The following is a 16,976-nucleotide window of genomic DNA, read 5'->3' on the forward strand; positions in this document are numbered from 1 at the left end:
TTCCCATAAGCCCTTACGAAGAGAGGAGTTGTTCTCTTTTCCTACGCATTTTAAAAAGGGATTTACTCCAGGCCTTAACTGGTGAAAATGTACAACTCTTTCCAGGGTGGGAGGGCATCAGAAAGGAGTTTGTGAATGCTCACAAAGAGACGTGCTTGTGGGTGACCACAGACTTACATGGAAAACCTCTCTTCCAACTGCCCTCGGAGGTACTAGGGCCAAGGCTAGGGAAGGGGCATACTTACTATTAAATAGGTGAGGTTTGGGAGGAGTAAAGAGGTGTTTATGGAGGGCTGGAGAAATGTTTATGGAGAGGGACATGCACCCACCCACAAAATAGTAAGCCTGTTTCTATTTACAAAAAGCACTTCTAAAGGTACTACAGCCAAAAAGTGGCCCAAAAACAGTAGTAAATTGCTCCAGCTCAGTGCTGGAGTAAATCCAACCGTTGGTACTGTAACACCCTTCCATGGAAAATAATGGCGGTAGGGACTTAAAATAAACCCCTATAGGAAATAATGTTAAATTATTTAAATAGTTAAAATATAAATAAATATAATATAATGTTTGCAAAAATCTAAAAACAAAACATATTCACTATCTAATTTAATTATTTACCCTATGGTAACGTTTAGGGAAAATGTAAAAAAGTTAATTATTTACTCTATGGTAACGTTTGGGGAAAATGAAACTAAATTAAACTTTATAATAAATGAGTATACATATTGTTATGTTAAGTATTAATCTAACTTAATTGTATATATTTATTAAAGGTTAAACAAAGTGCAAAAATTCCACAACACTATGAACTTAATTTTAAATTACATCTTAAATTAATTTAAATATAATAAAATAAATGGACATTATTTTTCTTTAGTTTAAAAAATAAACTTAAGCCAAAAAACACTATTCAGTAACAATTATTAAAAGTGATGTATAGAATTGATGAAAAATGATTTAAACACATTTTAACAAAATCTTAATGTTACATACATTTTTATATTACAAAAAGTGTATTAAAATATTTTTATAATTAACTAATATATACTAATTCCAGATTTGTTTGCATTAAAATGGATCTATTGATATTTTCCAACCTCCATTATTTTGTACTGGAGGGTGTTGTAATACCAGTGGCTGTCCATGCATGTATAGTAGTGGATTTACTATTACTTCTTTTTTGGAAGTAGTAACTTACATTCATACATTTGGCTTCTCTCCCTTTTTCAGTGTGTGAAGACGAGTCTACACTTTGACTAACTTTCTTCTCGGATTTTGTGAATAGGCAAAAGTTTTAAAAAAAAGCCACTCAAAAGTGTAAGAGTAAATTACACTTGTAAAATACTGGCAAGTGTAAGTTACTTTTCTGAATAGGCTCGAAGGTGTGGTGTGTTGTTGTGGCTCTTTTACGCAAAGCAGCATATACCATTCCTTTCTCAGTGATATCATAGTGACATAAAGCATGCTGGGACTTTACCCAAATATATTAAGGTATAATATGTATTCACTTACTTAGTTTCTTATTAATGTATTCATTTATCTCAGATACTTATATAGCACGGATCTAATAATGCAGACAGTAACACAATTTAACTCAACAACTTACATAGGAATGTAGACCACAGTAATAACAAACAACGCTTCCTTATAAGATAGCTATTCAGCATTAGTACAAAGGGAAGAGGATCAAACTGTTATTTTAATAAATGAGTTTTCATGGCCTTATGAATTAAACTTGTGTTTTCAGGACCTTATGAAATAAACATGTGATTGAGCATGAGTCCTTTCTGAAATTGTGGTTCTTTTTTTCCTTTACATTTTGTTAATTATCTTCGCTTTTTTAAACACGAACATACAGGGCACACATTTGAGTCTATACATTTATTCCTCTGGGTCTCCCATCTACCAATGATGGGCCCGAACATATTCACCTGAGGGGTGTGTCCTTTGTGCATCTTCCTTTTTTGCAAACAACCGCAAACATAGCATAAAATTGTCTGGAAATGTCTGCAAATCCAAGGGCAAGTAGCAGGCATCCCATTTAACAATGAGTTTTTCTTCAGATCTCAGTATAACAATTAACTTTTGAAGCGGTTAATACTTTGCAATACATGAGCCTTCCCCTCCCTGAGTTTACAGCTGAGTTGTGAAACCTGAGGCTTAAGTGATGTTGCCTGGTGAAGCGAGAACGGTACATTATCAGTCGTGGGCAAACTATCAGTATTGCAAATGGACAAATCAGAGTCCTAATAATGCCAAAATGGTGGCTAAGGTAGGCTAACCATTGCCCCCTGCATGTTGTGGAGCTGAAAGCAAAATGTTAATGAAAATTCAACAGACCAATAAATGAAGAGGGTTGACCCAAAGCCTTTCTGTCTATAGTATGTATTTTTACATATTTTATTACATGAGGCTGGTGAGACAGCTAAAGTGTGAGAAACCCAGGTTTACATGTTACTTGCCCTTTTGTCCGAATCACATTGCAGTACTTTGTATATCTGCCCTTGATTTCACAATATTAATTTTCTTGTGATGTAGTTCAAAGCTTCATAACATCGATTTCCAAAAAATGACCTCGTCATTGAAGCATGTTCGAAGGCTCTCCACAACGTCCTCTGTCACCAAACCGCATGATTATGTCCTTACCACCAAGTGGATCTGGTACTGGAAGGACGAATGTGGGCAATGGACAGAATATGGCAAATATGTGAGTCTCTGTGTATACATATCTATTGTTTGAGCGCTGTTAATTGTCTACACCTGCCTTGACCTACTGGCTCAAAAGTGTATGTTACTTTCGAAGCACCAATGCCATTGTTAGAAATTTATATCAATTGATTTTAATAGCCTACTCTTTTATTGTTTATGTCAAATAGTTTGGACTTGACTAATCGTTCATTTCAAAGGATTTTATGTTGTTAAATGAATTAGATATACACTTCTACTGCAAGACTTAAGCTGCAAGAGCAACGAAGAGCTGCATTAGGACCATAAGAGAACGAGTTAGCAAAGTAGGGATAAGATGTATAGTATAAGTATACTGCTTACAGAGGTACAATACCATTCCTATACTTATGACTGACGCCTCACTCCATGGGAAATCTCATTGTTGCTGTCGCATAATAAGTTTTGATTTCGCATGACCAATTTGCTCTCAGCTTGGTGTAAACACTGTAAAAGGTTCACCTACCTCCAGTTTGTTTTTCAAATTACTCAAAGAGTTTCAAGGTTGTAAGGGAAGTCACAAATCTTTTCATGTTTCCTGTTGATATAGCTTTTCCTGTAGGCTGTTTTCACTGTAAACAACTTTGAAGCTCCTGAATGAAAGCATGGCAGCCTTTAAGTCACCTGTGCCTTTCCATGTTTTGTCGAATATATATATATATGCATGTATCTATGATGTTTTGGAGATATAAGCAAAAATGGGAGTGTCCAGTATGCTTTTACCAGTGTTGTATGTAATCCGTAATGATCATATTCTCCAGAAAACTATGGAGAATTATGAACAATGGAAAAAGCTAAAACTGGACACTCATGCTATTGCGAACATTGTGGGTAAACAGATGATACTGCAATGTGTACATCCTATACGTGCCCACTTATGCTGATTTGTCCTCGGTTTGTCCTGCAGGCCAGGGAAAGATCAACAAAGAAAAAAAAAAATATCCTTCACCCACGTGGCCTAGTCAGGAACTGTGGGATAACAAAACAAATCCTCCATTGCCTTGCGGAAGATGAAAAATTGTGCCTCTTCTCCTTAGTTTTAAAAAACACCAATGCCTTGCCAAAGACAAGGAAGATAATGAGTATTTGCTCACCACAACTGTCTGCTGACCTAGTGACATGTAACACCACTGGCCTTGCCTACTACCATGCGGTCTGGTACCACACCCTGCATTGGTTATACCATTGGAATATTCTTTGTTTCACACACCCCTCTTGCCTAAGGCCTTTCGGGGCATTATTAGCTGTCTGCATATAGTGCCCCACCCTACCCACACATGGTGAGGGGATTTTGGTTACAAATTTGTACAAGACCAGGTAAATGAAACATTTCCAGGCATATAGAAGTGTAAGATTCTTTGTGTCTGGTCTAACTCATCTGCTATCTTCCTTCTCACTACTATCAGTGGAAGGAGACTGTTTACAGTGGGAGTAAAGGCACAGAATATACGCTTAATAACATCATGATTTGAGATTAAAACCTTCTGACAGAACCACATTTTCTAGATACATTATTCTCTGTGCACATTAGAGGTCCGATTAACACCTAGGCACATCACTGCATACAGGGGCCTTGCTTGGTCAGTATGATTGGGGATGTGTGAGCTTCAGATTTCCCAACAATCACGCTGGGACATCTTATTAAACACATTGGGCCTGATTCTAACTTTGGAGGACGGTGTTAAACCGTCCCAAAAGTGGCGGATATACCACCTACCGTATTACGAGTCCATTATATCCTATGGAACTCGTAATACGGTAGGTGGTATATCCGCCACTTTTGGGACGGTTTAACACCGTCCTCCAAAGTTAGAATCAGGCCCATTATATGAGAAGCAGGACATGAGGGTGGCTTAAGGGTCAGAGGAAAAAGAGAGGAGTGTGGATTGTTATGGGTACGTAAAATGCAATATTATTCAAACTAATCAACACTTTCGAGGCCTTCAAAACATAGAGAGCGAGTGTGTGTTTTTGTCAGTGTGAACAAGTAAAAATACCAAGTGAAATCCAACAGACACTTCACCCAACTGAAAGCACCTGTACCCAACTATTTACTACAGAATACATTTTTAAGGGGGGGTATAACACTCTAAACACCCCCCAGAGTAACGCTGATGACGGCATATACTTTATAAGTGCCCTTTAATTCTATTCAGTTGGTCAAAGGTTGTGCAGACCTCCTCCTGGCCATTGGCAATGCAGTGTATGAAATAAATATATTTCCTGCCTTATCCAAGGACAGTAGGGAAGAAGAAATATAGCCATATGTCCTGGAGCAAGATGAAAGGTGACTAAGGAACACCCTCATTCTACCCTTCGACAAAGCAGATGCAGTCCTGCCAAGTACCACACACACTGATCTGGACTAACTCATTTCAGTTTTGTTGACTGCTATGAAAAGTATTATCACTGATATCTTCTCTGCACCTTGAGAACTGCTCAAAGTGCTCTCAGTGCCTCAGTGTAATTGCCAGCGCAGCATTTGAACCTGCTGCTGCCAGGTGGAGACGCCTCAGTTTAGTAGAGGTGAGGTTGCCATGGGTGCACTGATTACTTGTTGTCATGATAATGGTGGCTAGAGTCTGAGTAGGTCTCTCTCTCAATTGATTGATGCACTACACTGATTGCAGCAAGAGATAAGCGTTTCAGGCTCCTCTGGCCTTGGTTCAAATGAGGAAACCACTCTGTCTGCCCTCTGGCGGGCTTTAACTGTTGTAGAATCCTTCGTGAGACTCCACTTCCAGTAACTGAAGTTTCACACTTGCCCCTTCTGTTGCTCAACTATAAGAAACATCTTTCCTGTTCCTTGCAGAGAACACTAACACAACTCACACCTGGTGTTCCCCTATCTCCTTTAGTTTCTTCTGATGTGGGCCTTAGATATAGAGCAAAGCTAAAGAATGATTTGCCTCTTGGTGGTTTTTGGTGGATAGAAGTTAAGTGAGAGGATGACAAAGAGCACCTTAAGTCCTTGAGGGTTTGGAAGGGAAATTTGGGGGTATGTAAGTGGGAATGTAGGGAAAAGTATCAGACGATGATGGATGGCACATGCATGGGATAGGAAGCACTGAGGGGATGAAGGAAAGAGTATCCAAATGAACCCCTGAGAGGGTAACACATGCTCCTTTAGAGGACAGAGGAGAACATACCTGATGGGGATAGTGAATAAAAAGGCCATGTTTGGATGGAAGGTCCTCAAAAGTGTTAAAGATTACCTGAGCAAGATAGCAGAGAAAAATACCTAATGGTATGGAGGAGTATTTGAAAGGGCAATCTGTGAGTATGGAGTGTAAATGAAGGAACTAGAGAGCACTGTACCCTAGCAGGGTGAATGACAAAGTACCTGATACAGCTAAAGCATCACCAAAGGGAGAGAAGCATAGTTCACAGGTATAGAAAAGAAGCCTGCGTAAGAGGATGGAGAGAGAATTCTTGAGGAACATTGGAGTACCTCAGAGAGATCGTGGATGTTAGACTTCACAACCTTAGGGTGGTCTTCTCCCAACCATTTTGCCTTCTGCCTCCATTGTTTGCTGATCTCATTTTTGTTGGCCTTGTACCTTTAGCTTTTACATGTCCTGGTAGTGAAAATACTCCTACATTCATTTTTCACTAAAGCAAGGCCTGCCTTTCCTATTGGATAACATTGGGTTAACTTATTACATTTAGTGATAACTTTCAAGTTATAACTGTTCACTTTCAATTATAGAAGGTAGGAAAATCAAAATGGGTGTCTAAAGAATTGTAATTTTAAGTCTTCTTTATTGGTTAAGTCAGATTTTAAATCACAATTCTGAAAATGCCACTTTTAGTAAGTTGGCATTTTCTTCTCCCAACCATTTGGTGTCTGCAGCCTGTAAGGAACACTCAGTTTATCATAGGAATATTTGTCTTACATACCTTACCATTGGTTTGCATTCAATAAAAACAAGACCTTATGCCAATCTACCTTCATGAGAGATCATGGCCGTCATACTGCATCATCATCGGCCATCCTCTAGTTTCACCACATTCTCTAGTGGCAGGCCGGCTTCTCCATTTCCGTAATTGACTATTTTGTGAAGGGAAAAGGGGTGGTATCCACAAAAAGCACATACATTAAAAATCCCAGCAACCCTTACAAAGATCTGTCTTTTTGTAATGTTAAGGGAGGCACAATGGTTAAAAATATGCATATAGTGATTTGTGGGAGTTGTCATTACTCTTGCAGCTATTGGGTCGACATGTTTCACCCAATCGGCCCAGAGGATCCACAGCTTTCTTCAGGGCTAGACATCACTATTCTCTATATCTGCGGTTCCCAACCTGTGGCCCGTGGGCCCCTAGGAGTCTGTGACACATTCCCAGGAGACCCTGGGCCGCCTAGAAGGCACTTCTCCAGCTGGGGCCTCTCGACAGAAGAACATTAATGTTTCTATATTTATTACTTCATTTCTGCAGCAGTTTTAAAAGGACTGCAAAGTTCCTTGCACATCCACCAGCTTTAAAACAGTCAAGATAACTTTGGTGATTAATGTACTTGCTGGAGGCAGATGGGAGTTTTGTCTAATAGCAGTTTAGACTCATCTAAGGTAGCACAGATGGTTAATATGCCTACTGCAAAGAATGTGTATCATGCAAAGAACAGTATTTTATGTGCATGGCACGGTGGGTTACTGCTTTTGTCGCAGAGATTCTTTTGTTACTGTGCAGTTCATAAGTTATTATCGTAATCTAGCACAGTGAGCTATGAACTGCCATCAAAGAGCTGCATCCAAACGGCGTTGCACAAATTAGAAAGTTATGTTTTTTCCCATTATCATTATGCTGCTAAAAAAGGTTTGCTTGCATAGAAATACATTCTTATTATTAAAGTCAATGCTAACCACTGTGTTATCTTCTGAATCTTGAGTTTGTGCTTCTCCAGACCAAGCACTCTTAGTAAATGCCTACCAGTATAGATGACATGTGAATCCTACTTCTTGGAGTCCCTGTAAAGAGCTCCGACACCGGAGCTCTTTACAGGTGCTATAAAACAAGTGGATTACCTGTGACAGAGAGGTTATGGAGAGATGAGAGGCCCTTTTAATTTTACTTACTTTCCCCACCACATATTTATGTGAAAAAGCTTCCTCAGATAATATGTATCTAAAAAATAAAAGCAGAAATTGCTTGGGAAATGTAGAATCTGACCTGAGGATTCAGCTTTCCTAAATAAAACCAACATTGAAAAGTTAGTCACAGAGATGCAGCGCCAACCTTCCCATCAAACGTTTTCCATTATTGCATAATTTTTCAATATAAAATATTTATATCTTTAGTAAGTCGAGTATTTGTTTGGTGTATACTTGTTTGTGTGTTTTTGCGAATTACTGTTTTAATGTGTGAAATTTAAATCGTACAAATTGCTTGGGGGTCTTGCGGCTTCCAGTAGTGATGCTGTGGGGGTCCTCAGGAGTCAAAAGGCTGTGAACTACTTCTCTAGATTTCAAGCTCATAATTCCACGCCAGGATGCCAGGTCTAACAGATATAATTTCTGTTTAATTATGTCTATATATCTCTGTAGGACCTCAGCAACTACACACTGACTAAGCGCATCTCTAATTAGTAGGAGAAGACCTATACCAATTGCAGTGGTGTGCATGTCTGCTTGCATGGATTGCATGAGTTATGATCTTAGGATCTAGGGAATAGGGATCTCTGGTCCTGAAGAAAGCTGTGGACCCTCTGGGCCAGTGGGCTGAAACATGTTGACCCAATAGATACAGAAGTAATGACGACTCACAGGCATCACTGTATATATAGTTTTAACCACCCCACCTCCCTTAGCATTCAATAAAGACAGATCTTTGTAAGAGTCTCTGGGATTTTTAATTTATGTGCTGTTTGGTGCATACCACTCCTTCTCCCATCAGAATAGGCCCAAATACTGAAATGGAGATGCCGACCCGCCACTAGAGAATGCGATGATGCAGTAGGATGGCCGATGATGAAGCATGACATCCAGGGGGTGTGTGAGGCCACACCTTTCAAATTTTTTAATTTTTCTGGTCTCTCATGAAAGATTAAAATAAGGCTCTGCATTAATCTTATGCAAACCAATGTTATGGTCCGTAGGGTCTCCCAAAATTGGAAAATATTCCAATGGTATCCCATTGTAACATTATTTGTCTTTTCGTGTTTTGTATTATGGTGAGGAGGATGTGAACATAGGCAGCTCACATGTTCCTCTCAGTCCCTTGACCCTTTTGTGTATAGGCGTCATTGTGTAGGTCTGCAGCCGGTATCCTGGTTCACATGACTAGGTGTATCTGGCAGTTTGTTTTTGTGTATTGCTCCCAGACAGTGAGACAAAAGGCAATAGGTGTTGGCAGGATGGGCCATCTCTGACTTGATTAGGGTGAGAAGCTGTCCCCTGTCACACTTGCACATCACAAAGGATACGCCTGGCCACACTCACAAAGGGTTTGACACTAGTCTTTCATGACCCCAGAAAAGAGGGAGCCAGGGCAGGGAGGCAGGATATTCCAAACTCCTCTAGGGATAGAAGCCTCCAGAATCTTCCCCTACTTCAATGCTGGCACCAGGTATGAATAATCGACCCTCATACTCAACTCTACAGTACACCTGTGGACCCGTGGAGGGCTCCGAAGGACTGCTGTGGGACTCCTATTTTGATGCCCTGCTGTCCATATGCCCTGCCTCCTGAGTAAGAAGGACTACATCTTGAACCTAGGACAGCCAGACTGACCTAAAGGCCTAGATTGCTGGTCTCCTCATTACAGCCTCAGTGACAGAAAAGGCTCCAACCACCTTGAACCCATCAAATGGATCCTGCCTGCTGTGAGTCTTGCCAACCCAGTCCTGGACCCTTGGAAAAGGGCCTGAAGGTGCTCCGCCAGCCCAGATGTGCTCCTATGAGCAGAACTGACACAGCATGATGCATTGCCTCACACCTGCATCGGAACCACCACTGCACGATGCATTCCGACGCAGGACCTCGCATCACAGACTGCAGCCTCCTAGGAACCACCGCTGCATGACGTAACCTTGACTCAGACCTTCACCTCGCAAGCCCTTCGTCAAAGCCATCCTTGACAATGAGACAGGACTTCACATTGCAGACCTGCAGCTCCCTCTGAACTGCCGGTGCATGATGCATCCTCAGTGCTGGACTTCACATCACAAGCCCCTCGTCAACGGCATCCTCAATAAAGGCACTGGACTCCACATCACAGCCCCACAAGTTCCTCTGAACCGCTGCTGCACAACAAATCCTCAAACTATGGTCTTGCAAAAGCTCCACAAACCAGGATGTAAGGTTCTTTGTTCGGTGCTCCTAACTGGATACCTGTATCCGGCCTGCACTACATCGCAGTTGGACTGAAGTTGTGACTTTGTCCCGGTCGGCACAGCCAGGTAATCACAGTTGGTGCTGTGTGCTTCTAGACACTACTTTTACTTACATCTTTAAAATATCATATCTAAAGTTCTACTGGTTGGATTTGTGTTGTTTTGGAGTCAAATAATTTATTACATTTTACTCTGGTTTGCTAAATTGGTGTGGAATTTTTCTTGTATTGTAGTTTCACTTTATTACTGTTTAAAGTGCTGTTTAAATACTTTATACATTGCCTCTAAGTTAATCCTGACTACATTGTGGCAAGCTACAAGAGGGTGAAGCACAGGTTAATTTGGGCTTTGCTTGTGTCTTCACCTTTACAGAAATTGTGGCTGCTGCTTTAGGAGGGGTTCACCCCTCTCAGCCAATAACCCAATTTCCAAGAGTGGAGAAGAGGACCTGTGATAGCTGAGGAATTCCTATCCTGAGGGTGGAGAAGAGCAACTGAGTGGTTGAAGGGTACCAAAGGAGGAAACTTCACTGAGAGGAACAGACAGTACTTGATTGGAATTATGGTATATGGGAGAGGCAAAGGGTCCCTCAGGGAATTGAGAAGAGAGAAAGTGGCTAATGGTGATTAAGAGTGTAGGTGAAGGGAATGTAGAAGAGAAAGTACCCAAAGAGCAGTAGAAAAAGAACCAAGCGTAAGGAGACCAGGGAGTACCTCAGTTGGGGTGGAAAGGAGTATACTGGAGAGAGACAATATAGAGAGAAGGAGAAAGTATAAAGAGAAAAGAGGTAACTAAAGGGAAGGAAAAGCAACACCATATGAGTCATGGATGAGATAACAATAACCTTAAATACTAGGAGTGTCATTTCTACTGTAAATCAAACCATATAGACCCAATTCTTTTGCTCGCCTCACAGTAAACTACTGCCCAGAGCCTCCCTAAGGACATAGAAATATAACACATAAACACACTGCAAACAAGGGATTGTAACACATAGGCAAAATGAAACTTTCCATTCCTACAAGTGAGTATCAACACTACTCACACCTTTGGTCAAGGTGGGGTAAGATAAAACACACACCTCCCTTTGATAGGGGCAGGGCATTTAAAAGTCAATACCCTGCCTTTAGGAGGGAGTAAAATGTCCAACTCCCATTGACACTAGCACAGAGTGGTGATATAGACACCCTCTTCACCCTTATGCAAGGTTGTAGCTGTGAATCTATCTCCTTAAGCCCTTTGGCAAGGCACAGGCAAACGTAAATCCCGCAAATGCACCCGCCGCAGTGTTGGGGCGCAGTCATATACTTCTATAACCTTTCATGATGTTGGTGAAATTCAGGATAGAGCTGTAAAATTATCACCCACTGACATGGCCCTCCCTAAAGGAAGGAGGTAAGCGGATCGAATATACCACCCTGCCCTTGAGTTGGACAGACAGGGAAGAAATATATCCCACTTGTCCATGACCTCTGTATGTCCTTGGGCAAAGTGGAAGCATTACTGACAATACCACCAACTTTGCTCAAGGCAGGGGTAGTGGAACAGTTAAGCCTTCATTCTTGCCCAGGGCTTTTAAAAGAAGCAAATGCCCTCTAACCTTCACCCCACCCATGGGCAAAATGACACAGTACCACAAATAATAAAAAAAGGACATACATCTTTGCATTATTATGTAACTGCATAATCTATTAATTGTATGTAGTATTTAATGTGTGAAAATGATTCATGTTGGAAACTATTTGGCACAGTGAAATTTAAGGTAGAGTGACACTGTGGATGGTTTTCTCTTTGCACCTATAAACAGGGAAGCAGTGCTGCAGAGAACACCACTCAAACTCACCCACCCCCAGGACTGTTCTTATCGGGTGGATTGTGCAATGTAGAGTACCATGATATTATTTGTTAGCAATGGGTTTCAGTGTTTTCAGGAATGAACTTGTTGTAAGTAGAGGTTTTATGAAAGACATTGTATTCTTGATTATTTTTAACTTGGAAAGTAACGTTGAGTGATGAGTGTAGGTATTTGGACAAAATATCGAGTTGTAAATATCCGAACCCAGAAATATTGAGAAAAAATATTGTGACACAGAAATATCATTTACAAGAATATTGTTTTCTTCATGTAAGTAATATCGTTTTCATGAATATTGTTGTTAATATCGTTTTGAATAATATAGTTGTAAAGAATATCATTTTTTGATTATTTTAATGTGTTGTAGATTATATATTCGTTTATATGTTATTATTTTGTTTGTATATTTGGTACTATTTATTTAAATATAGTTTGTAATTTTAAGTGATTTAGAATTTTTAAATTAATTGTTAATAGAAATCTATAGTGCTGTAGCAGGTTGTTGTGTTTGTAGGGTAATAGGATAGGAGGGTAATTAAGTAAAAATTAATAATTTTTAAGTAAGTATGTGATTGATAATAATTGTGTATGTTATGTAATACTAAATATATTTTAGGTGCAGGTTGCTATGTGTTTTTAGGGGCATAGGATGGAAAGTTATTTACATAAGGATTAACAATTAATTTTCAATATATTATTAATTATTTAATTGCTTATTCATTATGTAAACTATGTATTAATCATTTATTTTAGTTACATTTAAAGTGTGCGTTGGTGGGTTTGTAGGGGTATAGGACTGGAAATTAATTAGGTAACAATTTAATAATTGTAAATTTATTATAAATTATTTAATTGATTATTAAATATGTAAATTATGTATTAATCATTTATTTTAGTTACAAGTTAGGTGTGGGTTGCTGGGTTCGTAGGGGTATATGCTGGGAAGTTAACTAAGTAATTATTCATTATTAATAAACATTTGTAATATTAATTCAGTATTATTTATTGGAGTGATTATTAATTGTGTACATTATGTAGTACTGAACTGTTTTATTATATTTTAGTTGAGGGCTGCTAGGTCAGTAGGGGTGGGAAGTTAAGTCATGTTTAAAAACCTAATAGTTATTGTTGTATATTGAATTGATTAATAATTAAGTTGTCTGTGTAATAACCATATATTAGGTGTGGGCTGCTGGGTTTGTAGAGTTAATTAAGTAATTATAAATTAATTAATACTTCTGAGCTAGTTATTTAATTGATTATCAGCTATGTAAATTATGTTAGATTTATTTGTTTTTGTGATGAGTTACTAGTCTTGTGGGGTGTAAGGTGCTAAGTTAATTAAGTAATAATTAACTATTATGTTTAAATTGAAAATTAATTATTACATTGTTTATGAACTTTGTAAATTTTGTAATTGTTATATATGTGTATGTATATATATGTTCGATGGCATATGTTGCTGCAGATACACATGTTTGGCACAGTCCGCTGCCTGGTGTTGGGCTCGGAGTATTACAAGTTGTTTTTCTTCGAAGAAGTCTTTTTGGTCACGGGACCGAAGGACTCCTCCCTCCTCGGCTCCATTGCGCATGGGCGTCGACTCCATCTTAGATTGTTTTTTTCCGCTGTCGGGTTCGGACGTATTCCTTTTCGCTCCGTGTTTCGGTTCGGAAAGTTAGTCAGAATCTCGGAAGAAAGCGTCGGTATTGTTCCGTTCGGTATCGGGATAGTTAGGTACATCGACACCGATCATCGGAAGACTTTGGGGTAGTTTCGATCCCCCATCGGGGCCTGGTCGGCCCGACCGCGTGCGACATCGAAGCCAATGGAACGGACCCCGTTTCGTTTCTGCCCAAAATGTCACAGTAAGTATCCTTATACAGATCAGCACTTGGTCTGTAACTTGTGCTTGTCCCCCGAGCACAAGGAGGATACCTGTGAAGCCTGTCGAGCCTTCCGGTCCAGAAAAACACTCCGGGACCGAAGAGCCAGGCGTCAACAAATGGCGTCCACGTCGACAAAACAACGTTTCGACGAGGAAGAGGAAACATTCTCGGTTCCGGAATCAGAATCCGGAGACTCCGACGTCGAACAACAGCAACAAACTGTGAGTAAGACGTCGAAAAGTAAATCCATCGATAAACCGAAAGCCCAGGGGACGCCACTGCCAACAGGCCATGGCTCGACCCATAAAACAGGCGACCCGTCGAAGGCGCCGAAAAAGGGCACGCCCATAGCGAAGACACCCGACTCCGGTCGAGGGACCGCCATGGAGCAACCTAGGAGCCGAGAAAGCGGCTCCGAGAGACAAAAACAAGATACCGGCACCGAAAAACATCGGCACCGAGAATCCATGCCGAAAGGAACAAAAATTCTGTTGGTGCCGAAACCGAAAAAAGATTCTCTCTCGGCGCCGAAAAATACCACACCTTCATCCTACTCAGAGGAACAAGGAATAAGTGGCCAAATGCACAGATTTGGACAAGAGCTCCAAAGTGTAGAATCGGACTACACACAAAAGAGACTGTACATCCAGCACGACACAGGGAAGATATCAACCCTTCCCCCAATCATGAGGAAAAGAAGGATCGGACTTCCAAAGGATGACGCACAACCACAAGCCAAAGTGGTTAAAAAAGTCACGCCTCCGCCCTCTCCACCACAGGCATCGCCGGCACAAACACCGCCACAAATGCACTCACCAGCGCAAACTACCATAAGTCATGACGATCAGGATCAAGACGCTTGGGACCTGTATGACACCCCAGTGCCGGACAATGATCCCGAGTCATACCCCACAAAGCCGTCACCGCCAGAGGACAGTACCTCATACTCGCAACTGGTGGCTAGGGCAGCAGAATTCCACAATGTCCAACTGCATTCCGATCCTATAGAGGATGATTTTTTATTTAACACCCTCTCGGCTACACACAGCCAATATCAATGTCTCCCAATGCTACCAGGGATGTTACGGCACGCAAAACAAATTTTTGAAGAGCCCGTAAAATCAAGAGCCATCACCCCAAGGGTGGATAAGAAATACAAACCACCACCCACAGACCCAGTGTTTATTACTTCGCAGTTACCACCTGACTCCGTGGTAGTAGGGGCAGCTCGCAAGAGAGCAAATTCACATACATCTGGCGACGCCCCACCTCCGGACAAAGAAAGCCGAAAATTTGATGCGGCAGGGAAAAGAGTAGCATCACAGGCAGCCAACCAGTGGCGCATCGCAAATTCACAAGCGCTGCTGGCCAGATATGACCGCGCACACTGGGACGAGATGCAACTTCTCGTAGACCATCTTCCCCAGGAATACCAAAAAAGGGCGCAGCAAATAGTGGAAGAGGGACAAACGATCTCAAACAATCAAATCCGCTCTTCACTAGACGCAGCCGATACTGCAGCAAGAACAGTCAACACTGCTGTCACCATAAGGAGACACGCTTGGCTACGCACTTCAGGCTTCAAACCTGAAATCCAGCAGGCTGTCCTTAATATGCCCTTCAACGAGAAACAACTTTTTGGCTCTGAAGTGGATACAGCCATTGAAAAACTTAAAAAGGACACAGACACGGCCAAGGCCATGGGCGCACTCTACTCCCCGCAGAGCAGAGGCTTTTTCAGAAAAACTCCATTTAGAGGGGGGTTTCGTGGCCAACCCACAGACACCACCAGCCAACAAACAAGAACCACACCATATCAGGGTTCCTTCCAAAGGGGAGGTTTCAGGGGATATCGGGGGGGTCAATTCCCAAGGAGTAGGGGAAGATTCCAGACTCCAAAAACACCTCCACCTAAACAGTGACTTTCAAGTCACGCAACCCCTTCACTCAACACCAGTGGGGGGAAGACTAAGCCAATTCTACCAATCTTGGCAACAGATTACAACAGACAATTGGGTATTAGCAATAATCCAACATGGCTATTGCATAGAATTCCACAACTTCCCACCAAACATCCCCCCCAAAACACGCAAAATGTCACCACAACATTTAGAACTTTTAGGACTAGAAGTTCAAGCACTACTGCAAAAGGATGCAATAGAGTTAGTACCAGTACAACAAAAAAACACAGGAGTTTACTCCCTGTACTTTCTAATTCCAAAAAAAGACAAAACATTAAGACCAATATTAGATCTCAGGACACTAAATACTTACATCATATCGGACCATTTTCACATGGTCACACTACAAGACATCATTCCACTGCTCAAACAGCAAGATTACATGACCACATTAGACCTAAAGGATGCGTACTTTCATATACCAATACACCCTTCTCACAGAAAGTACCTACGGTTCGTATTCAAAGGAATACATTACCAATTCAAGGTGTTGCCATTCGGAATAACAACTGCACCAAGAGTGTTCACAAAATGTCTAGCAGTAGTAGCAGCACACATCAGGAGACAACAGATACATGTGTTCCCTTACCTAGACGATTGGCTAATCAAGACCAACACAGTAAAAAAATGCGCAAACGACACCACATTTGTCATACAAACCCTTCACAAACTGGGGTTTTCCATCAACTATACAAAATCACACCTAGAACCGTGTCAAACACAACAATATCTAGGAGCAACCATCAACACATCAAAAGGAATTGCCACTCCAAGTCCACAAAGAGTGCAGGCATTCCACAAGGTAATAAGTGCTATGTTTCCAAACCAAAAGATACAAGCAAAACATGTGCTAAAACTTCTAGGCATGATGTCATCATGCATAGCCATTGTCCCAAACGCAAGACTACACATGCGACCCTTACAACAGTGTCTAGCATCACAATGGTCACAGGCACAGGGTCAACTTCAAAATCTGGTGTTGGTAGACCTCCAAACATACCTCTCGCTTCTATGGTGGAACAGCAAACATTTAAACAAAGGGCGGACATTTCAGGACCCAGTGCCTCAATACGTTATAACAACAGATGCTTCCATGACAGGGTGGGGAGCACACCTCAATCACCACAGCATTCAAGGACAATGGGATATACACGAAACAAAATTTCATATCAATTACCTAGAACTGTTAGCAGTATTTCTAGCGTTAAAAGCCT

General features: G+C 41.0%; 1 protein-coding gene across 1 annotated transcript in view; it reads left to right on the plus strand.

Moving 5' to 3' along the window:
• The window catches only part of LOC138287529 (protein mono-ADP-ribosyltransferase PARP12-like), a 149,395-nt gene that overhangs the window by 73,859 nt on the left and 58,560 nt on the right, over window positions 1-16,976 (plus strand). Inside the window, exon 7 of the mRNA XM_069228003.1 lies at window positions 2,539-2,707. Coding sequence (XP_069084104.1) covers window positions 2,539-2,707 — 169 coding nt within the window. The remainder of the gene's footprint in view (window positions 1-2,538; window positions 2,708-16,976) is intronic.

The sequence above is a fragment of the Pleurodeles waltl genome, chromosome 4_1, assembly GCF_031143425.1.
Source record: "Pleurodeles waltl isolate 20211129_DDA chromosome 4_1, aPleWal1.hap1.20221129, whole genome shotgun sequence".
In the NCBI taxonomy this organism is placed as follows: Eukaryota; Metazoa; Chordata; class Amphibia; order Caudata; family Salamandridae; genus Pleurodeles; species Pleurodeles waltl.